General features: G+C 44.1%; 2 protein-coding genes across 2 annotated transcripts in view; both read left to right on the top strand.

Moving 5' to 3' along the window:
- LOC145350470 (WD repeat-containing protein 64-like) overlaps positions 1–10,133 on the top strand; it is a 115,974-nt gene extending 105,841 nt beyond the window's left edge. Inside the window, exons 25-28 of the mRNA XM_080199670.1 lie at positions 3,354–3,462; positions 5,086–5,166; positions 6,259–6,381; positions 9,659–10,133. Coding sequence (XP_080055796.1) covers positions 3,354–3,462; positions 5,086–5,166; positions 6,259–6,381; positions 9,659–9,745 — 400 coding nt within the window. The 3' untranslated portion in view covers positions 9,746–10,133. The remainder of the gene's footprint in view (positions 1–3,353; positions 3,463–5,085; positions 5,167–6,258; positions 6,382–9,658) is intronic.
- A 3,285-nt stretch (positions 10,134–13,418) lies between these two features.
- LOC145351066 (NLR family CARD domain-containing protein 4-like) overlaps positions 13,419–23,419 on the top strand; it is a 41,105-nt gene continuing 31,104 nt past the window's right edge. The window contains exon 1 of the mRNA XM_080200669.1: positions 13,419–13,609. The gene's annotated coding sequence lies outside the window, so the exon portion shown is untranslated. The remainder of the gene's footprint in view (positions 13,610–23,419) is intronic.

Raw genomic sequence — 23,419 nt, 5'->3', positions numbered from 1 at the left:
TCTACTCCTCCATTGCCTTCCCCTGGCCCATCTCAGACACTTCTCTTCCCTTCCTTGACCTTCTGTCTCCATTTCCAGCAATAGACTATCTACCAATATCCGTTACATGCCTACTGGCTCCCACAGTTACCTGGACTACAGCTCTTCACACCCCACATCCTGTAAGGACTCCATTCCTTTCTCTCAGCTCCTTCCCCTCTGTCGCATTTGTTCCATTGATGCCACTTTCCAACGTGGTGCTTCTAATATGTGCTTCTTTTTCCTCAACTGTGGATTCCCATCTTCAGTTGTCAACAGGGCCCTTAATGTGCAGTCCATCTCCTGCACCACAACCCTCACCCTCTCGCCTCCTTCCTCAGACAAGGATAGAGTCTCCCTTTTTCTCACATTTCACCCACCAGCCTCTGCATGCAAAGCATAATCTTCCACCATTTTCGCCAACTCTATCATGATGCCGCCACCAAACACATCTTCCCTTCACTCCCTCAGTCAGCATTCTGCAGAGACCATTCCCTCCGGGATAGTCCATTCCTCCACTGTCACTCATGGCACCTTCCCATGTAAATGTAGAAGGTGTAACACTTTACCTCTTTTATGCTTACCATCCAAGGTCCAAAACATTCATTCCAGGTTAAGCAGCATTTTTCCATCTGCTGTACTGCATTCACTGCTCCCAATGAGGCCCCCTCTATATTGGAGAGACCAAACATAGACTGGGTGATCGCTTTGCTGACCACCTTTGGTCCGTGCACAATCAGGACCTTGACCTTCCGGTTGCTTGCCATTTTAACACATGATCCTGCTCCCATGCCCACATGTCTGTCCGTGGCTTGCTGCAATGTTCCAGTGAAGCTCAACACAAACTGGAGGAACAGCTTCTCACCTTCCAGCTAGGCAGTTTACAGCCTTCCAGTCTCAACATCGAATTCAACAACTTCAGATGATTGGCTCTACCCCACCTTGACCCCTTTGTTTTCATTTCATTTAATTTTTTTTACTGTTCTCTTTTATTTCTTTATTGTCTTTCTTCATTTTTCTTCCCCTCAACTCTTCCCCTTACTTTAACCCCCATTATCTTATCTCCCCCTTTGCTTCTCCTTCCCTAATCTTACCTCCGCCCTGTCCATTCCACCCTTCCCCCCCTCCCCCAACATCTTCATTTTGGCTTCTCTGCCATTTGGCCGTTCACACCCTTCATTCTCTCTGTGAACGGACATTAGCAGTCTCGTCCCCTGGTTTCTGTGGCTATGACTTATCTTTCATTCTCTCGCCCTGCAGTATGAATATCTCCCACTTTCTACACCTTTTAGCTTTGACAAAGGGTCGTCTGAACTCGAAACGTCATTTCTTTTCTCTCCATACTGATGCTGCCTGACATGCTGAGATTTTCCAGCATTTTCCCTTTTGGTTTCAAATTCCAGCAGCCGCAGTAATTTGCTTTTATTAATTCTGCTAATTTGCCTGTTATGCCTGCAATTCACCAAAGTATAAGCTCAAAGGGGATAGCTTCATGGTAACGTTGTCAGCAAATTATGAACAAGTCTTGGTCCTTTGCTGTATCATTAAAAATTCATTGATGTAAAGGGGCTGAGATCAAAGATTGGAGAATCTCATAGCCTGGTAGAAATTTCTGTATCTCACTCTGACACTCCAGTTCAATAATGCACTTATCCTCACTGATAGTCCATTCCCAGGATTTGTGCTGGCTCCTTCAACATCTGCATTGGGAGATCAATTAATTAAGTTAATGTACACTACATTCTGCACTCTCCCTTCCTTTTCCATACATGGTATGCCGTGTCTGTACAGCACCGCAAGAAACAATACTTTTCACTCTACACTAATAATACGTTTGACAATAATAAATCAAATCAAATTATGCTGAAGGCATCTTTGTGACAAGATGAAGATTCTCTCTAGCTTCCCATATTGTGCATGCTACATGCATCCCCTTCCAGTAATCTATGCATTCGACCCCCTTGTTTTTCTGTGTTTCATGCTGCGCTGTTGGGTTGTTTCCCTCTTCTTGGTCTTCCATCTGCTTTCCATCATTCGGCCTCTTCACCCACCTCTCTGGCCTTCTGCCTACCATTGTGAGCCCTTGACCTTTGTGCCCCCCATTTCCCCTTGCATAACTCTCCTTTCACATTGCCCCCCTCCCCCTTGTTTTAGTCAGCCCACACACAACTCCCTCCCTACCCCCCCCACCCCCGGCCTCATCAAACAGCTCACTCATGATTCATTGCAGGTCTTTGTTGCAGCGATTGCATGTGTCCTGCAGCGCAGTGCTGTCCAAGTAGACACTGCTGTGTGGCAACACGGAGGGGCATTACTGATCTTACTCGGTGACACAGGAGGGTTCATGGGTCCAGCAGCACATTGCTGTACATGAGCTTGGCATGGAAATGAAGTCAGTTCTCGGTCTGCCCAGACATGAGTGGTGTACAGAGCATAGCAACCATGCAGCACTATGGCAGATAGCCGTTGTTGCTCTCACCTGGAAGTTTCTGGCAAACTAAGGGATGCCATGCTTTATCAATGGGGTTTCAGGCCAATGTAATTTCACACTGGCATGATGTAAGATCTGAGGGCTTGGCAGAATTCTGGTGGGCTGCTTTTTTATTGAGCATATGAAATGAAAATGAAGCAAGTGGCATTGACGTCATCTGCCAGCAGGAAGACTGACCTGGCAATGGGAGAATTGCAATGTGATTTTACAGTGGCGGATTTCTGACTTTTTGGCTCTCGTTAGATTCTCTGCTCCCACCTACCACCAAGTCCACCATGGGCAGGGTTGATACCTCAAACGTTCCAATGGCAAACTCAAGCATATCATTGGAGTCGAAGCTGGTACTATGATGAAAGGGCAAATGGATGCAAAAGAAGACTTCACCTGCCACTTTCAGTAAAAGGTGTTACCTGAGAGTTTTGTGATGCAGTTTACAAAGAGGTCATGCATTGTACAATGAGAGAATTTGCACCTCATAAAGACTTGTACCTAGTTCCTACTTCCTCACCTCTGGTACCATCTATGATCCCCCTCTCTAAGTTTGCAAGGGCTTATGAGAATTATTAAAATGTTGGTTCACCCTGGAAGTGATGGCACGATTATATAATTCATGCCAGTGGAACCAAATGCTATCCCATCATTATTTTACTTCATACTTTCATTCTTTTGCCAGACAGAAAACATTTTTAAAGTGCCAAGTTTTATTTTCTCCATTTTTTAAAATTTTATCTAACTGACTGCAGCTAAAGTGACCACTGGATATAACATGCACCTTAATTTGACTCCTCTTAGATGATAAATGAATGTTATAACGTCATTTATTTTTTAATTGCTTTCTGATTAGATGGAAGCCATTTGATCGGGACGCATATAACTTAAAGCTGACGCAACAGCGGAAAGTTCTTGACATGGATCACGATAAGAAATTCTTTAAATCAGTGACGATACCTCGGGTAGGCATGGATCTTTGTTTTTACATAATACACTAGTGCTAAATGAGTGCTCCTCTGAACTCTGCAGGAGAGCCTCAGAATCTCAGTTCTTACGAGCCCTCAGCTTTCCTCCTCCTTCCTGCACTTTTCCCTCAGCTGCTAGACCTATTGGAATTCCTATTCTTGGAAATCTATCTTTGTGCCAGGAGCTGCTCCCCCTGGTGGGCAGTCGGCTGTCTTTCTGCAACCTTTAGTGGCTGGGCTACCCCCTTCCCATCAACATCAAGGCCAAAGGTCTATCCCAGCCCTGCTAATGAAGCCCAACCATAAAAATTGCCCCTTAGTGTCCTAAAATATGCAGGTTAGGGGGATTAGTGGGGTCAATATGTGTGGTTACGGGAAAGGGCCTGGGTAGGATTCTTTGTCGGAGAGTCGGCACAGACCCGAAGGGCCAAATGGCCTCCTTCCACACAGCATTCTATGATTCCTTGATTCTATGATTCTACAATTGGCTGGGTCTTCCTTCTGCGATCTCTGGAGGGGCTGGATGAGAGTTAATATTGCACCCTTAATTTGAATCAGCTAGGTCTCTAAAATAGGACTTTGATAGAATCCCTACAGTTCAGAAGGATGACACGCAGTCCATCGAAACTGCACCAACTTTCTGACACAGCATTTTACCCAGGCCCAACACCGAACCCCCCCACCCTCAACCACCACCCTATCCCCATAATCCCACGTATTTACTATGGCTAATCCCCCTAACCTACACATTTTGGGATACTAAAGGACAAAATAGCACGGCCAATCCACCTAACCTGCACATCTTGGACTGTGGGAGGAAATCAGAGAACCCGGAGGAAACCCACGCAGACATGGAAAGTTCAAAACTCCACACAGTCATCCAAGGATAGAATTGAACCCAGGTACCCTAGCACTGTGAGGCAGCAGTGCTAACCACTGTGCCACCATGCTGTGCAAATTTAAATAACTCGTAAACAATTAAAAAGATATGACAGTTTCCTACAATCCTTGTAGTTGAATTGACTATCAGAACCCTTCTACCTGAGATTGAACGAAGAGTTATTGTAATTAGATTTTAAAATGCATGTCTATTTCTATATTAAATACAAGTTTAATGTTGAGCATAGAAGGCTGTAATATTTTCTGAAGCTGTGTTGATATCCAATGCCTGTTTCAGTATTTCTTTTATTCAGTGGTTTAATTCCTTTCACTCATCAATCAATCTTGGCCTTTTGGCTAAGATCAAGTGTAATATCGACATGCTGTACTTGGTTGAAGTCATTAGTTTACATTTTAGCTTCATTTGAAGCAATTTTTTAAAGCTGCATCTCGGCCTTTTGACTAAGATGCAAATAAGATCAAGCCTTGGAGTAGGAGCTACACCTACTCCAATCAGCTTGGATCATGTAGATCAAGACAGGAGGTAAGAGCGCTGTCTTGTCAGCTTGGATCGGGAATGTCTCAACTTGTTGAGACTCTGAATTTGATTTGATTTGATTGGATTGAAATAAAGTACAAAAAAAAATCCTTTCACTCATCAGTCAATTCCCAATCATTTAGATATATTGTAACAGTGAATAAATGTCAAGGAACGATTCGCTTTTATTTGATTTCTGACAGCTCAAATCAGAACCAATCAAAAATTCCATTTCGGGTACAAGAGAAATGGGTGCTGTATTTCGATCTCTTCCTGTGTACACTGTAAGTTAACACATCTCATTTCCTCCATAAAGATAATAATGTACTTGGTAAAATCTAATAACACTTTAGTTTTAAAATATTTATTTAATAGTGTAAATTTATTTAGCTGTAAATATGAAATGTAATGTAAAGCAACTTAGTTATGTTACAGTTCACCACTGCAAAAATCAGGTCAAGTGATGTACAGGGTCTAAGATTTAATGATTTGATTATTATTGTCACATGTATCAGTATACAGTGAAAAGTAATGTTTCTTGCACAAAATGCAAAACATACTATTCATAGAGAAGGAGAGAGTGCAGAATGTAGTGTTACAATCATACCTAGGGTGTAGAGAAAGTTCAACTTAACGTGAGGTAGGTCCATTCAAAAGTCTGATGGGAACAGGGAAGTTGGCTGGTACATGTCCTCAGACTTTTGTATCTTTTTCCTGACAGGAGGTAGAAGAGAACATATCTGGGGTGTGTGGGGCTCTTGATTTTATGCTGGCTGCTTTTCCAAGGCAGCAGAAAGTGTAGACAGAGTCAATGGGTGGGAGGCTCATTTGATTGAAGGACTGGGCTTTGTTCACTTGGTTTCCTCCTACAGTCCAAAAGATATGCTTGTTATGTGCATTGGCCATGCTAAATTCTCCCTCAGTATACCTGAACAAGGTGCCGGAGTGTGGCGACCAGGGGATTTTCATAGTAACTTCATTGCAGTGTTAATGTAAGCCTACTTGAGACATTAATAAATGAACTCAAACTTATGAAACCCTTGCAAATTGTGAAGGTTACTTACTCCCCTTTGAAATTGAACAGATGGATAAACACAGGTCCCTAATGCAAATTCCTAATCTTTACTAAAAACACTTGATTACAACTCCACTATAATGCGTGCATTCAACACCTATACTCCTCACCTCTCAATTCGGGTGCCCACCAGTTGGTAAATTGAGACTGGGCGGGAGCATAATATTCTGGCCATGAAGAAATGAAGTACTGTCACAGGATAGCTACAGGCATGCAAAAACTGAGGGCTGCAATTCAGGCTTTAGGAAGGGGAGTTGGGTTGGTGCTTGCTGTATTTTTAAATGTATTATCTCCTCCACAGATCGATCCTTTATTCCAGATAGACCCATTTGAAAACATTTCAATTACTTCAGCAGATGGTGGGAAAGATTCCCTCCATAATTTCTTTGTAGGAGAAAGGAAAGGCTTTACAAATGTTAAAACGGTAAGAAGTAACTCTGAAAAAGAGCAAAATAGTCAAAAAAATAAGTATATTTCTCATGGTCTGCATTTGCAAATATCTGTGCACTTTATTTATTCACCAAGGCCAGTTGCACATTTTACATGCAACATTGCTGGGGGTCTGGAGTCACATGTAGGCCAGACTGGGTAAGGATGACATATTTCTTTCTCTAAAGGACATTAGTGAACCAGATAGGCTTTAACAACACATAAACAATGGTTTCATGGTCATCATTAGACTTTTAATTCCAGATTTTTACTGAATTCAAATTTCACTCTCTGGGATTCGAACGTGGGTCCCCAGAGCATTTTAAACCAGTCAAGATTCCAAACTTTGAGACTGCTTGTTATTTTTACATGGATTTTGATGATCAATGCTTAAAAATCTAGGCTTGGGGCAGCATGGTAACACAGTGGTTAGCACTTCTGCCTCACAGCGCCAGGCACCTGGGTTTGACTCCCGGCTTGGCTCACTGCCTGTGTGGAGTTTGCACATTCTCCTCGTATCTGCGTGGGTTTCCTTCAGGTGCTCCAGTTTCCGGTCTGAAAGATGTGCTGGTTAACTGCATTGAATTTCACAGTAACTTCATTACGGTGTTAATGTAAGCCTTACTTTTGACTAATAAATAAACTTTACCTTACTTTGAATGAAAAATCATGCACCATTGCAGTCAGTTTTGGAGAGACACAGAACATTCCCCAACCCTGCAGACTGTGATGTATGAGAAAGTCCAACTAAAGGGGATTCGGAGAAAATAAAATGTTTACAGTACAACCCTAATTAATGTCGACGCAAAGTGATTTTGAACTCTTCCCAGTTCAAAATGTGACATGTAATTTGTACGTCAAGTTGCCTAAGTTGAACTTATCCAAATAATTTGAAACTGCCTCTAAAAACAAAAAAAACGACTTGCATTTAAAAAGACCTCAGGACATGTTGAAAAATGCTGTGCAGTCAATAAAGCATTTTTGAAGTGTCGCCACTGTAGAAAAACTGACGGCCAGCTCAATAAAGTACACAAACAGCAACAAAACCATAACCAGATGATTCCTTTTAATGCATTTGGTTAGGGCATTAATATTGACCAGGTCACACAGAATCATAAGAAGGAGTCGTGTCAGTCCGATGATTGTAAGATTCTGAGGGAAGTTGGCTAGATAGATGACGGGAGGGATGTTTCCTACCATGAGGGAATCTAGAACCAGGAGCCACAGTTTAATGATGAGGTATCTTTCATTTAAGATGGAGATGAGGGGGGAAATTTCTTCTCTCAAAGCATAGTCTTTGGAATTCTCTTCCACAGAGAGCTGTGGAGGATGGATCATTTAATATATTCGAGGCTGAGTTACACAAATTTTTTATTGACAAAGGAGTGAAGGGTTATGGAGAACAGACAAGAAAGTGTTCTTAAGGCCACAATCTAATCAGCCACGATCTTACTGAATGGCAGAACAGGCTTGATGGGCTAAATGGCCTACTGCTGCTTCTATTTCTAATGTTCCTGTAGTTCGGTACTGGCTTACTGCAAGAGGGATTTAAATAAGCCCACTCCTGGATTCTTTCCTCATAGCCAATGTTCCCTCTCATTATTTCCACCCATCTGAGGAATGAACTTTGTTATACTCATCAATATCAAGATGCTATGCATATCTCTGCCATCAGTAGAAGTAAGAAAATTTATATAATGCATATATTTAAAAACTTACAGAGGTGTGGACGAAGAAGAAAAAATACCACCCTCTCAGCCACAGACTAGTCCACAAATTACTCAATTGACTGAATTCACTTTTAAATGTACCATGGTGGCACTTAACTCACAACCTTTAGGTTTTAAGTTCAATGTCATAACCACCATATTTAACCACTACACGATCATACAGTTGTTAGTTTTCATAGTATAGCTTGCTTTTTAATCATTTGACGGAAGTTGAATCGGCGGTGTTGACTCAAGACCTGGAGAAGGGTCTTTTATTTCAATTTTGAATTGATAGAAAATGTGGAAAAGGAAACTTATTTTCTTTCAGCTTATTAAGTGATGCCTTTACTTAAAACTACTATGAGTGGTGAGAAAAATGCAATCTGAAATTAAAACAGAAAATGCTGGAAAAGCTCAGCAGGGCTGGTGGCATCTGTGGGGAGAGAAACAGAATTAGTGCTTTGAGTCTATATGAAGTCTTCGGAAGCATATTCATAGGAATAGGGCTAGATTTTCAGCAATATTTCCAAAATGTTTTTCCAGCCCAGCTGCAATGCTTGTTTGTCTTTTGTGATGATGTTTGAACCTGTCTTTACTCTTTGCAAATGTTGTTGGCCTCATAGTGCTTCTCCTTTGTTATTATTACCCTTACCCCTTTGCTCCAAAAATAAACTGAGGTCAATGCCCCTGAGCAATTATTATTAGGATGATTTTTTTTTTGAAAAAGAGAGTCCAAGTCTTTCATACTGTATTCCCACATGGCAGGCCTGTGGGTTTCTTGAATGGTTTTGATGATTTTAAAAATGAAGGTAAAACAGAAGGTTCACAGCAGGTTGTGAGGTTTTCTGTAGTCAATGGCCCTCAGGTGAACTCTTAAACTGTATCATGTTAAGTACTTTGGCAGCTTAATGACTTGCAGCTAGTTTGAGAGATTGGTTCTCAGACTGACCAACAACTAATGAAGGATCTCCTGAGTCCTGGGGTAATGGAAGTGTTATCCCTGAAGCTAGCTGTGATCACATGGCCCCTGGGTTAACACTTCTGAGAAACACCCAATCTGGTTCGGATGGGGGAAGCTGTTGTGGTCAATTGGGAATTGAAAATAGAGTGTGTGATCTTCCCTTTTACCCAGTATGAAACATGGAGACAGGGAGCCCGCAGAGTTATTAGGTGTTGGTCCATCCTTAAACAATTAAATGTGTGAATTCCACAACTGTTTGTGGAGTATCCTTACCTACATCCATACTTTATTAGGTATTCGCAGGAATACTGACATTATTTGCAATCCAACTGCCAAACTTCACAGTGCGTTTCAGCCCCATTTTTAAAAGTATAGAGTGAAAGTTCATCATATGACATCCCTGTGTTGGGTATGACAATACCGAGTTTCACACCACAGTCAGATGATGGCTGTTTAAAAAGATGTTCCGCCAGCAGATGTTCTCATCCTGGTGAACATGAACAAAGGAAACAGTAAAAAAACACCTTTTGAAATGTTTCTTAAGAATGCACTTAGGGAATAATCTCAAGGCTTCAATCTCGATTTATATTTCTGCATTACAGGAAAGTAGGATGACTACTCTCAACCCGATCAAGACTTGCCGCATCTTCAATGCCAGTCCTACTCCACCTGCTTACACTATGCTTTGAAAATGGAAGTTGATACAGGCACTCTTCATTCATGACAAGTATCTCTTGGAGGTTTTAAGAGAACAAACTGAATATGTCCTATGTAGGGTAAAAGGACTGCATAGTTAAGTTCGTTGGAATCATGTGGCTCAATTGCAGTAAAATTTACTGAGTAACGCATTGCTTCTGCTTGGCTGCTATTTTCCAATATAATTTCCCGGATAGATTTGAAATATAGTTACAGCAAGAAAAAGAGGCTATAGTTTTGCAGGTGGTCAGTTTCATGCTTACTTACTGCTTTGTGAATGATATTAGCTTTGTGCAGTTTTCTTTTATTCATTCATGGGATGTGTGCATCGTTGACTGGACCAGCATTTACTGCCCCTCCCTGAGGGTATTTAAGAGTCAACCACATTGCTGTGGTTCTGGAGTCACGTGTAGGTTAGACCAGATAAGGATGACAGATTTCCTTGTCTTAAGGGGCAGCACGATGGCACAGTAGTTAGCACTGCTGCCTCACAGCGCCAGGGACCCAGGTTCAATTCCGGTCTCAGGTCACTGGAGTTTACACAATCTCCTCTATAGCATGGGTGTCTGAGTTTCCTCCGGGTGCTCCGGTTTCCTTCCACAGTCCAAAGATGTGTGGGTTAGGTTGATTGGCCATGCTAAATTAACCTTAGTGTCAGGGGGGTTAGCAGGATAAATATGAAGGGTTACGGGAAGAGGGCCGGGGTGGGATTGTGGTCGGTGCAGATGGGCTGAATGGCCTCCGTCTGCACTGTAGAGAATCTATAATTCTAGTGAACCAGATGGGCTTTTAGAACAATCAACAACAACGGTTTCATGGTCATGGGTTCCTAGAGTATTATCTTGCATTGTGCAGTTAAATGATAGTAGCACATGTTCATCTTCAAAGGCGAAGGTTTAACAAGGTCAACAGATATTAACTCAATTCTTGGGGGACTGATGAACTTAATTTTAGCCAGCAGAACTGGGACAATATAATTAACCGGGATATTTTTAGTCACCCTCAGGCCAAACTTTAACAGTGGTCAGTCCAGTGAAAAGTATTTTCATTGTTATTTTGATGTTAGACATCAATACAGAATGATGGCAACCTCAGACTTTTGAGAAGTGTGGCTACAACTCTAACATGCATCATCGTAAAGATACGCTACCTTGATAAATATGGATAATTTATTTGCACGGAGAATGCAGCGACAAGTTCACAACTGATTCCAGATAAAGTACCTCGGAAGAATATTGTAACATTATCTGCGCTGTCCAAGAGGAAAGGGCGCCAAATTTTAGAAGAAGTTTCAGTTTCCACCCACAATGGTATGCATTCAACATGTTGCAGGATCCAGTTATGACTTAGGTTTGGCAAATGAAGCAACTGAGAAGGATAACCTTTTTTAAAAAATGTGACAATTGGAATATAGTGGGCAAATAGATAGAAGTGCCATTTTCCAGGCTCGTAGGCATGTCTATCCAGGAAAGCAAATGACCATAAATACTCAAAAGACTGATGAAATTGTGGTCTGCAAAACCTCATAACCACAGACACCTTAACTAAGTATTGAAAGCACCCAACAGTTCTCAAGTCTAAAGTATCCTTCATACATCCTTTCTGGAAACACAGCACTGAGGAAGGTAGCCCACACTTCATTGCAGATCTTACGGCATTTGCCAGCCTCAATTTACCCATAATAAAGATTCCCAGAGGTGCCCAGCACAATTGGATTCACAGCCAGCACGGGAAGGTTATCATTAGATGGTCAACATTCTTCCTCAGAGGGAAGTCAAGCGCTTCCTTCACGTAATAAACAAATTCCAATTCACCCAGTAGAATGTTCAGGTACCACTCATATAAAAATTATGTTCATCTTGGCTTAGGCTGGGTTTGGATGCTGGTGCAAAAGGTGCACAGAGACACATGACCTGGAGGGAGGTACACAGATACACACAACTGAGATCAGTGGGGGAAGGGTGCACAGAGACACACGGCAGGTGGGGTGAGAGGTCAGGGGAGTAAATCTGCCTCAGTGAGGATAATTGGCACTCACTGCTTCTCGCTTTGATGTCCGATCTGAATTGGACTGCGGGATCTCTCCGCAGGCAATCCCCAGATGGCCACACGGAAACCAGGCACACGAGCATTTTCCCAACCAGGTAACCATATTGGTTGCAGTTTTGGGGATTTGGACAAACCACACTCACCAGAGTTTCATGTCCAGAGTGGCTTCCTCCCACGTAATAGTCTGACATCTGAGACTTTGGCGCACATCTCTGTTCTCAAATGGGGACTACCACAAGGCTGATGTTGAGCTGTAAAGATAGACACAACATTGCAGTCTTCCAGGAGCGCATAAGATCTCCAAATATTGGTAGATACATAATCCACACTCAAACCTAACAGCCATCATATAGAGGTCTTTAGAAGATGCACAGGCTGAGATTGACTCCAATGTGGCTCGACATCAAAACCAGTGCTGACCACATGACCATTCCTCAGTGCAGAAGCTTCAGATGAATAAACCAGACTGCATCATCTATATCCACAAGACCACATGAACTGATCCTCAGACGCAAGTCTGAGATGCATTTCCCATGTGTGTGCCTTTATACGGTCTGTTTGCGATCAGACCTCCCACTCACCTGACGAAGGGGCAAACCCTGAAAGCTAGTGGCGTTTAATACCAAATAAACCTGTTGGACTTTAACCTGGTGTTGTGAGACTTCTTAATGCATTTCCCAGCCATCATTTTTCAGAAGCCAGAGGCCTTGCTAATGTCCCTACTGTGCACAGAAATGAGATGGTGCAAGGCACCATGGACCTGAAGCACAAATGGGAGATACGTGAGGAGGGGCGACCTCTGCTACATTTGTATGACCTGGGAACATTGCACCAGATAGAAGACCCATTCGCTGGATGAGAAATAAAATATATTTACATATGTGCAAAGTTATGTACAAATTGTGAACACCAGTGCCACCCTTGTGATCTCCAAGTTAATTTACTTACCCTATTGCTAGATTCAGATATATCCCTGACATCCACAGCAGAGGTGGAGGCAGCCTTCTCACTGCTTTGCCCTATTGTCTTGTTGCATTTAGTGGGCGCCCTCTGGAGGACCAAAGCCTGGAAAAATACAAGGAAACTTCTAATCCTGATAAAATCCAGCACAGATCCCAATATAACCCAACACAGATCCGGAAATAATTCAGCACAGATCTTGATAATAACACAGCGCAGATCCCTATCCAATCCAGCACCAATCCTGATGTAATTAAACATTACTGATAAATTCGGTATTCTGATAAAAACGCAAATCTGATCCCGCTATATAATCCTGCACTGTTCTTTTTATAATCTGGCATTGATCCTGAAATAATCCAACATCAATCCTGATATAATCCAGCACTGATCCTGATATAACCCACGCCAAACGCGATAGAAAGCAACACCGATCCTCTCCCCACACAACCCAAGCACAATTCGGGCTTTGATATCATCCAGTTTAGATCTTTGTCGAGCCCAGTACCGATCCTGGTGTCATTGAACTGATACAACCTGACACTGATCCAGAAGGTATCCCGATAAACACCGTTCCAACCCAGTCCCCACTGAATAGACGATAATGAAGGATACATTTCAGGATGAGGAGAGTCAGCAGCAGAATGTAATTTGAACTTCCCCTGGATGACGCTGTCTTTACTGCCTCAACACTATTTCTGGTCACGTGAACGCAGAAGAAAAGTTATTTGTTGTTTTCTGATCAGATTAACAACAGGTAGAGAGGAGAGAGAGAGCAAACCCCCGCGGGTCTGAACTCAGACTGCACCTCGCCCCACCACCCTCTCTCTCTGCAGACTGCACAGCAGGTAAGAGCACTTTGGCTATTCTCTCCTTTAATCCTTCCCAGCCACTTCCTGGTTTCCCCCCTTTCCTGCTGCCTCGCTATATCCTGAAAAAAAAACTCTTCGATCACAGTTCTGCCTTTGTTGTGAAACTGTGTCACCAGTAAATGGGTAAAACACCTTTGACTTCAGATTCACTGCCAGGAGCGAGTATCTGGGAACGTTTCTTCATGTTAGATTCACAGCAATAAATGTGGCAACGGAAATAGTATATTTCCTACAGTATTTCACCCGTACACACACACACACGCGCCCTGTGGTTATATATATTATGTATATATTATGTATTCTATTCCATTCTAAGAACAAAATCGGAAAGAAGCAAGTTTAATTTCACTTCCTTAAGAAAAGGGAAAGAGGGAAGAGGAGTTTAGTTAGCCTGACATTGGTACTGGAGAAATATTACAATCTATTATTAAGGACATGTCAGCTTTCTAATACTGTCAACAGGGGCTGAGTGTTGGACTTACGGTAAACTGCAGAAGGGGCTTCAAAAATACTATATTACTGGTGGCAGAGTGGTTAGCACTGCTACCTCACGGCGCCAGGGACTCGGGTTTGATTCCCGACTTGTGGAGTTTGCATGTTCTCCCCATGTCTGTGTGGGTTTCCTCCAGGTGCTCTGGTTTCCTCCCACAGTCCAAAAATGTGTGTGTTAGGTTGGTTGGCCACGATCCTTAGTGTTAGGGGGACTAGCAGGGTAAATATATGGGGTTATGAGGAGATCGCCTGGGTGGGATTGTTGTTGATGCAGGCTCGAGGGGCCGAATGGCCTCCTTCTGCACTGTAGAGATTCTATTCTGTTCTAAGAACAAAACTGGAAAGAAGCAAGTTTAACTCCACTGCCTTAAGAAAAGGGGAAGGGGGAAGAGGAGTTTAATTAGCCTGACATTGGTACTGGAGAAATATTACAATTTATTATTAAGGACGTGTCAAGTGGGTCATTGCAAAATCAGGTCTACAGATTTTCCTGTGAGTTAGGAATGAGGAGAGGGTTTCTGGATTCAGTTTACTTCCATTTGCCTGTAAGGCTTGTCAGCAGAGTCAGCCTGCCCCCAGGGCAGCTTGGCAGGCAAGGACATAGAATTGGCTGCAACGCCAGGGATGCTATTCCCAGCTGGCCCCTGCCCAGGGGTAATTTTGCTGTCAAGTGGCCGACCCATGGGCCAATAATTGAAACTGTTAAGGGGCCAACTGATGGCCAGCCACTTCCGACATTTTCTGGAGGATGATGCCAAATGCGAAGCCCCTTCGCTGCTCAGGCTGGTGGCAGGCAAGGAGTGGCGGCTGCTTTATGGAGCCATTGAGTTCATTGATGCCCCCCTCCCTCCAGGTCTTCCACCCCCTTCCACTCTCCAACTGTCCACCTCGGAAGGAAAGGTCTAGATTTTCCAGCGCCTCCCACAGCGTGCTTTCAGGCACCGGAGGCAGTTCACCATTGGCCACCAGAGGGATCTTCCGGTCCTGCCAATGTCTACAATGTTTTGGATGGCTTGCCTGTCCTGCCAGTGGGAAATCCACCACTGGGGCCACCTTCGGTGAGATCAGATGATCACAACCAGTGGGAAGGGCCGGAAAACCCTGGGGTGGATGGGAAACAGTTGACATAGTGGGCACAATTTTCCCTCCCGTCTGCTGTGGGAATTGGCGGAACAGGAAATTCTGCGGACCATGTGGGAACACCTGTAGGAATTCCTGATTTTGGGATGCGTGTGGCTGGAAAACCCCGCCTGGGAGGAACATGATGGATTTTAATGTTGGGAAGTGTGAAGTTATCCATTTTGGTCAGAATAATGGAAATACAGAAATTTCCTTTTAAAAAGGGGAGCGCCAGCATTTTTGCAAATTCTGACATTACTCATCTTTTAATCCTTTCTTTATCCTGATGCACAACCCATAACTATGCAGTCCTGATGTGTATAATCTGTGCTATATTCCTGGAAGATCCTCGCTACATTTTGGTGATGGGGATTTGCGTGGAGTGAGGAGAGTCCTTAGTTGATTGGTCGGTAACGGATGGCCGAGGTGGAGCCTAGTTCGCAGTGGTGGTTTTGCTGGTGAGCGCGCCTACCCTTTGGCGATACGGTAGGCATCGAGACGATGGCTGCTATTGTGAGTGAAGTTGTGGATGATGGTGTCGACTCCACAGCACAGACAATTGGTGCTCACATTGATGAACTGTGAGATATCCTAAAAAGATATCCAGATGAAGAGAATCCTGTCAATGGAGAGGTTGTGAGTCCTCAGTGTGGACTCACCTCCAGTCCTTGGGAATCTTGCTGCATGGTCTGGTGAACATCCTGGGGAGATTCAGGGAGATGGAGCCAGAGAAAGAGTATCGGTACATCCAGTCTCCCGAGGGGAGCTGAGGATGAATTCTCGGCTGAATTTCAAAACCGACTGCCATGCTTTCACAATCTCCAGTTGGAGGCTGGGTGTTCCGAGTTCAATGGACCATGTTGTATCCAGCCTTCGAGGCCTGGGTTTGGTCAAAGACTCTGACCACCGACCTTGCGTTATCGTGTCCTTGGTGTTTGTCAAGTGCTGGATGCGAGGGATCTTTGCCATCCACTAAGGCACAGGTTTCTCTGCACCAGGGCTCTAGGGCAAAGACATGGTGGAGGTGCAAAGTCTTCAATGAAACTCTGGATGTTACTTGAGGATTGTGTCATGGCTTTGGGCTTTTCGGGTCTGTAGATGGTTAAATTATCCTGCAGTTCATCATTAATCTTGAACTTTATTTCCTTGTGATTTTTTGATATTGGGCCCGATTTTACCATCACGTAATCCGCGCCTTCCTCGGCACTGGTTCCCCCTTTACCAAGGCCTGAAAATGGACGCTATCAGGACCATGCCCGAAATGGCCACGACAGCCATTTAAATACATTTAAATTGAATTAATGGGCTGCACGCCCAACTTTACCAGCACTTCCCTCTTTACCATCACGTTCACCAATCCCAAATTTATTCACTTTAGTCATTAGAATAGAAATGCAGAATATTTTTAAAAGGTGTGAAATTTGTAAGTGTTGGTGTTTAAAGATACTTGGGTGCACTTGTAGAAGAAATGCACGAAGTTAGCATGTGGGTGTGGCAAGCAATTAGAAAGGAAAATCATGTTAGCCTTTATTGCAAAGATATTGGAGTACAATAATACATGAGTGTTGCTACAATTGTACAGGGTTTTGCTGAGACAACATCTGGAATAGTGTGTGTAGTTCTTGTCATGGGGACATACAGTGCAGAAAAGGCCCTTCGGCCCATCGAGTCTGCACTGACAGTAGCTACCACTAAAGGCATGCTACTCCCATTTTTCTGCACTTGTCCCAATATCCTTGAATATTATGATATTTCAAGCGCTCATCTAAATTTTTAAAGGTTGTAATATTTCAGGCCCCCACTGTACCCCCTGCAGTGCATTCCAGATTCCCACCACCCTCTGAGTAAAATGATACTGTAATTCTATGATACTGTAATTCTTTAATAAGCTTCCAACTACCCTCAGGATGAACCTATTTCAACTACTTCCCCATATGGAGAACCTGAGTGTGAAGAAACAACAGATATAAAGCTTATTAGAGATATTTGGGGATATAACTAGTAAAGTTTATTTATTAGTCACATGTGAGGCTTACATTAACACTGCAACAAAGTTACTGTGAAAATCCTCTAGTCGCCATACTCCGGCGCCTGTTCAGCTACACTGAGGGAGAATTTAGCATGGCCAATTTGCCTAACCTGCACATTTTTAGATTGTGGGAGGAAACCCACGTAGACATGGGGAGAATGTGCATACTCGACACAGATGTGACCCAAGCTGGGTCTTTGCCCTCTCTCGGGTGTTATGATTGGTCTTCTCCTGTGAAGACAGAAGGAGTCATGAAAGAAATAGTGGTGCGATTCCTGCAGATTATGAGATGGTCCTAAGAAGGCAAACACAGTGGGGCTCATTGGGAGGAAAGGAAGGAGGTGCTTGGAGGTCAGGAGTTGGAAGCTTGGAGGTCAGGATGCTGGAGATGGGAAGATCTAGGGGAGAGTTGGGGGAAGATGCAAGATGGGGTCCAGCACTCACCCTTGCTGCATGGATGAGGTCATTGACCATTTTTTCGGCGCTGCTTCCTGGTTCAGGGGGCCAGTGTCCTGGCACTGGCCGAGGCCGCAACTTCCTCCCAGACCACATTTCCTTCAGAACCCCTAGGTCTTCATCCTCCTGGGGGGAAGACGGTGTCCCACCTCGCCTCTGCTGCATCTAGCAGCCTCCCAGGTCACCCTCAGAGAATGGAGGGGGGGCAGATGGTCGTGCACACATTTTGTGCAGGAATCCCTGCCTGTCTGTCCATTCTTGAGATTTAATGGACCTGCACCTCATTAGGGCAAACCAGCTAGCATCTCACCACCACCAACCCTGCCACCCCCCCGACCCCCACCACCCTCCCATGGCAGAGTGGATAATTCCAGCAGGGATTATGGTAGCTCTCCACTTTTGGGGAACTAGCAGCCTGAACCCACTGGAGAGAAGAGGGGGCAACTGGGACCCCCCCCCCAACGTGTCGCGCAGTGGAGGGTGGTGCCCCCAGCCATTGGCACCCCAGCAGTCCCAGCCTATGTCCCTGGCACTGCCCAAGAGGCAAGGTGCCAACACCCAGGGGGCACCTTGGCACTGCCCACTGGGCATGGGGTGGTGCCAAGGCAGAAGGGCCTATGTGCGGCAGGGCCATCGGTGGGGGGTGGGGGGGCCCCACTGTCACTCTGCAGTTGTGATCGGTAGGAGGAGGAGGCAGGCCACCGATCGGGGTGGGGTGGAGGGTGATGATGGGGGGGAACAGTCAACCTGCTGGAAGGGCAGGGTCGCTGCTGCAGGGTGAATAACCGTCAGAGGGGGGAACGGGGCCAGGCAGGGTAGGGGTGGAGGGGTAGGGGTGTGAGTGGGGGGGCGGTGGGACGGTGGGGAGATGTTAGCGGGCTCCAAGATTTCAATTCCAGGTCCACTAATGTCATTTAAATGAGATTAAAGGACCTATTTAAATGATCTCCACGCCTCCCTGCCGGTTTCCAGCGTGGAGCTGATGCTGCTGGAAATCCGGTGCTGGGGGACACTATGCGGTGGGAATGCATGCACAAATGCTGCAAATTGGCTGGCGTGAGAATCTCCAGGCTCGTTTTTTAGTGCAACAGGATGGGAGAAGCGTGGCCTTGGAATATGTTTACCTTATCAATCTTTTTGAGTATTTTAATATCTCGATCAGATCTGCTCTCATTCCTCTAAACTCCAGTGAGTATAAGTCCTAACTGTTTAATCTCTCCTCATGCACCAACTTTTTTAAGCCTGGTGAGCCTCCTCTGAACTGCCTCCAATACCACCACATCCTTCCTCAAATAAAGAGGTTAAAACTGGACGCAGTACTCCAGTTGTGGTCTCGCCAATGCCCTACACAATTGCAACAATGCTTTTCTATTTTCATACAGTAGTCCTTTTGCAATAAATGCAAACATTCTGTCTGCCTTTTTTATTACGTGCTGCACCTGCATACCAGCTTTCATGGATTCATGAACAAAGCCACCCAGATCCCTCTGCCCAGACACATTTTGAATCTGCTTTCCATTGAGATAATTTGCCTATTTTTTTTCAGCCAAAATGGACAACCTCACATTTATCCACATTAAACACCATCTGCCAGATTCTGGCTTATTCTCCTAGCCTATCCATATCCATCTGTAAAATCCATACATCCTCTTTACTGTCTGCTTTCCCACCTGATTTATATCAACCACAAATCCTGCTATGTTACACTCTGTCCCTGCATTTATATAGATTGTGAACAGATGCGGTCCAAGGACTGATGACAAGGATAATAAATTCTGGCCTAGCCAATGACACCCACATCCCTTGAATGAATATTAAAAAAAAACATTGCTCCAGGTACTAAGGATGTGTTCAGACTTTTGCAGCTGAATGTGAACAAGAGAACAAAGAACAAAGCTAATTACAGCACAGGAACTGGCCCTTCGGCCCTCCAATGCTATGCCATGCTGCCCAACTGAGCTAAAACCCACCACCCTTTGGGGGACCGTATCCCTCTATTCCCATCCTATTCATGTATTTGTCCAGTCGCCCCTTAAAACTGACTATCGTATCCGCTTCCACGACTTCCCTTGGCAGTGAGCTCCAGGCACCCACCACCCTCTGTGTAAAAAAAACTTGCCTCGTAGATCTCTTTTAAACCTTGCCCCTTGCATGTTAAACCTGTGCCCCCTAGTAATTGGCTCTTCCACCCTGGGAAAAAGCTTACATAGAACATAGAACATAGAACACTACAGCACAAACAGGCCCTTCGGCCCACAAGTTGCGCCGATCACATCATCACCTACCAACCTACAGACCTATCTATAACCCTCAATCTCATTAAACCCCATATACTCATCCAGAAGTCTTTTAAAAGACCCCAGCGAGTTCGCCTCCACCACCACTGACGGCAGCCGATTCCATTCACTCACCACCCTCTGAGTGAAAAACTTACCCCTAACATCACTTCTGAACCTCCCTCCCCGCACCTTAAATCTGTGTCCTCTCGTAGCGACCATTTCAAACCGGGGAAATAGCCTCTGAGAGTCCACCCTATCTATTCCTCTCAACATTTTGTAAACTTCTATCAGGTCGCCTCTCAACCTTCGTCTCTCCAGGGAAAAGAGTCCCAGCTCCCTCAACCTAACTTCATAAGGCATGCCTCCCAGTCCAGGCAACATCCTTGTAAATCTCCTCTGCACCCTTTCAATAGCTTCTACATCCTTCCTATAGTGAGGCGACCAGAACTGCGCACAATACTCCAAATGAGGCCTGACAAGGGTCTTATAAAGTTCCAGCATTACCTCCCGACTCCTAAACTCAATCCCTCGATTAATGAAGGCCAGTACACCATACGCCTTCTTGACCACCTCCTCCACCTGCGAGGCCGATTTAAGAGTCCTGTGGACCCGGACCCCAAGATCCTTCTGCTCCTCAACACTACTCAGACTTCTGCCCTTGATAGTGTACTCGTTCATCCTGTTGGTTCTGCCAATGGACGACTACACATTTATCCGCGTTGAAGTCCATCTGCCACTTCTCCGCCCAGTCCTGCATCCTATCTATGTCCTGCTGCAACTTTTGCCATCCTTCCAGATCATCCACAACACCACCGACCTTCGTGTCATCAGCTTCTGACTATCCACTCTGTCCATGCCCCTCATAATCTTGTAGACTTCTATCTTCCATACACCTGACATCATACCAGCACTGAAATTAATATAGCTAATTGCTCATTTGTGTGATAGGCAGAACATCCTTCTAGCTCAACGCCAGCAAGTGGAGATTATCGCTCTTTGCTACTGCAACAAACTTGTACAGTGAGTAAATCACTCTGGTCTGATAAGGCCAATCTTATAGCACATGAAACTATAGGAATCCCAATGCATACAGGGACCAGTGAAGATGGGTTTGCGGTAAATAATAGTAGAATGGGCTAGCAATATGGAACAAGCACATGGACAGAGCATTGATATCAATGTGTAAATCCTATATGGTCTTCACAAAGGTGTTTTCACAATTGGGCAGCACTTGCTGAACAATCCTTACTGCACTAATTACACTGATAGCCAAGATGATCAGTCTGGCTCACCTACGCATGTTGGAAGCTATATATATTCACACACAAGACCCTGTTCTTTGTAGAAGGAAGGATTACATCCGGGCATTCTATCTTTTTCAATTAAACAGAGGCCTGGGGGACAGTCATTTCCTGCTTCATTCCTCCAGCAATGTTTTGACCGATCAGAGTCAACCTGCTTAGTTTGAATTTAGACGAAAGCTTGACAGTTAACTGTTCCCTGGTGCATTCTGCATGCCAAGGCCTCTATCAATCAGAGTCCTTGCCAACCAATCATCACTCTCTTCGCATGCAGTATAAATTGTTGTTTCCTTTAGATTTGGCATTTTGGCAAAACTGCCCTGATGAATGCACAACAGAAAGTTTCAACAGCATTGCACTTTTTCCCCAGCAATAAAAAAAGTTTATTTATTTAGTCACATGTGAGGCCTACATTAACACTGCAATGAAGTTACTGTGAAATTCCCCTAGTTGCCACACTCTGGCGCCTGTTCGGGCCAATGCACCTAAAAAGCACGTCTTTCAGATTGTGGGAGGAAACCCATGCTGACACGGGGAGAATGTGCAGACTCCATACAGGCAGTGACACAAGCTGGGAATCGAACCCAGGTCCTTGGCACCGTGATGCAGCAGTGCTAACTGCTGTGCCACTGTGCTGCCCACAATTCCTTCTATTCTGCATTGGAATGAGAGCCTAAATACAGGCATTTATGCCACGTGGCCAGACATCAGTAGATCGAGAATTCTCACCACAAAGAGGTGTAGAAAGCCAAAAAGAAAGATCGTTTGCTGAAAGGAGACTAATTATGGACCATTGGAATAAGGGAAGTGTCTACATAGTAAGTCATCACTCAATAACCTGGAGCGCTAACTAGTAGTGCCAGGAAACTCAATGAAGTCCAACCAGAAAAGGAAGTAGTAAAGTAACAGGAAACCCAGAGAAGAAACTGAAGAAAGATATTAGAGAGGGAAATATCAAGCTGCAGAAAAAAAAGGAAATCAAATTGAGACAGATAGCAAAGCATGTTCCAGATGGGTGGCACAGTGGTTAATACCGCTGTCTCACAGTTCCAGGGACCCGGTTCAATTCTCAGCTTGGGTCACTGTCTTTGTGGAGTCTGCATGTTCTCCCCATGTCTGTGTTGGTTTCCTCCGGGTGCTGCGGTTTCCTTCCAGAGTCCAAAGATGTGCGGTTAGGTGGATTGGCCATGCTAAATTGACCCTCGTGTCCAGGGGATTAGCAGGGTAAATATGTGGGATTGCGGGAATCGGGCCTGGGTGGGACTGTGATCGGTGCAGACTTGATGGGCTAAATGGCCTTTTTCTGCACTGTAGGGATTCTATGAAAAAAGCAGAAGTTGAAAAAACAATGACTTAATACTGCTGGTCAAATCCAATGTCTCGTGAGCTGGAAGAAAGGAGTGATGTGCAGATCAGTGAGAAATGGATTGTGCAAAAGGTGGGAAAACATAGACTGCATTGAGCATGCAAATTGCACACAAAATTTCTGCGAATATTGAAAAATAGATTACTTGTGTATCATTGGAAATAAATGTGCATTGAATTAGATATGTTCTTGGATTATCTGTTTATTTTTCTCTTGGAGTAAATCATCCAGAATTTGTGTGCCATGAAAAGTTCTTATAAAAACAAGATAGTCTTATAAGACATTGAGATTTATTGATGCAAAAAGCAGCTTGAGTAAAGCCACAAATGCCATCACTTGTGATTTATTTGAAAGAAAAAAATAGTCATGGAGTATTTTGATCTGTTTGTGGAAAAGTCTTTTATTAAAGGTTCAGGAACTCCGTAAATAGCTGTTATACAACTTTAATTTAAACACCTTCCAAGCATTCCAGTTTAATGAGACAAACAAGGACAGTAATTCAATAATTTCTTTACTGAACACTTCTGGTACCAACTCAAACATAAACAGTTGCAATTCATTAACTCTACGGAATCTTAACTCAAACTGAACAACAACTTTTAACTGAACTTTACCTCTTAAACTGCACTTTAACTTTAACTGAACATCAGCTTTAACTATTTAACTGAAAATAGATACTACTGAGTTTAAGAAAACTTAGGCCAAGAAATATCCTTGATGTAGAACCTATCTTCTTGTTCTCTG

The sequence above is a fragment of the Carcharhinus amblyrhynchos genome, chromosome 12 (genome assembly GCF_965287045.1).
Source record: "Carcharhinus amblyrhynchos chromosome 12, sCarAmb.v2.hapA, whole genome shotgun sequence".
Taxonomy (NCBI): Eukaryota; Metazoa; Chordata; class Chondrichthyes; order Carcharhiniformes; family Carcharhinidae; genus Carcharhinus; species Carcharhinus amblyrhynchos.
The sequence above is the reverse complement of the archived record's forward strand: the minus strand, read 5'-3'. Positions and strand labels throughout refer to the sequence as shown.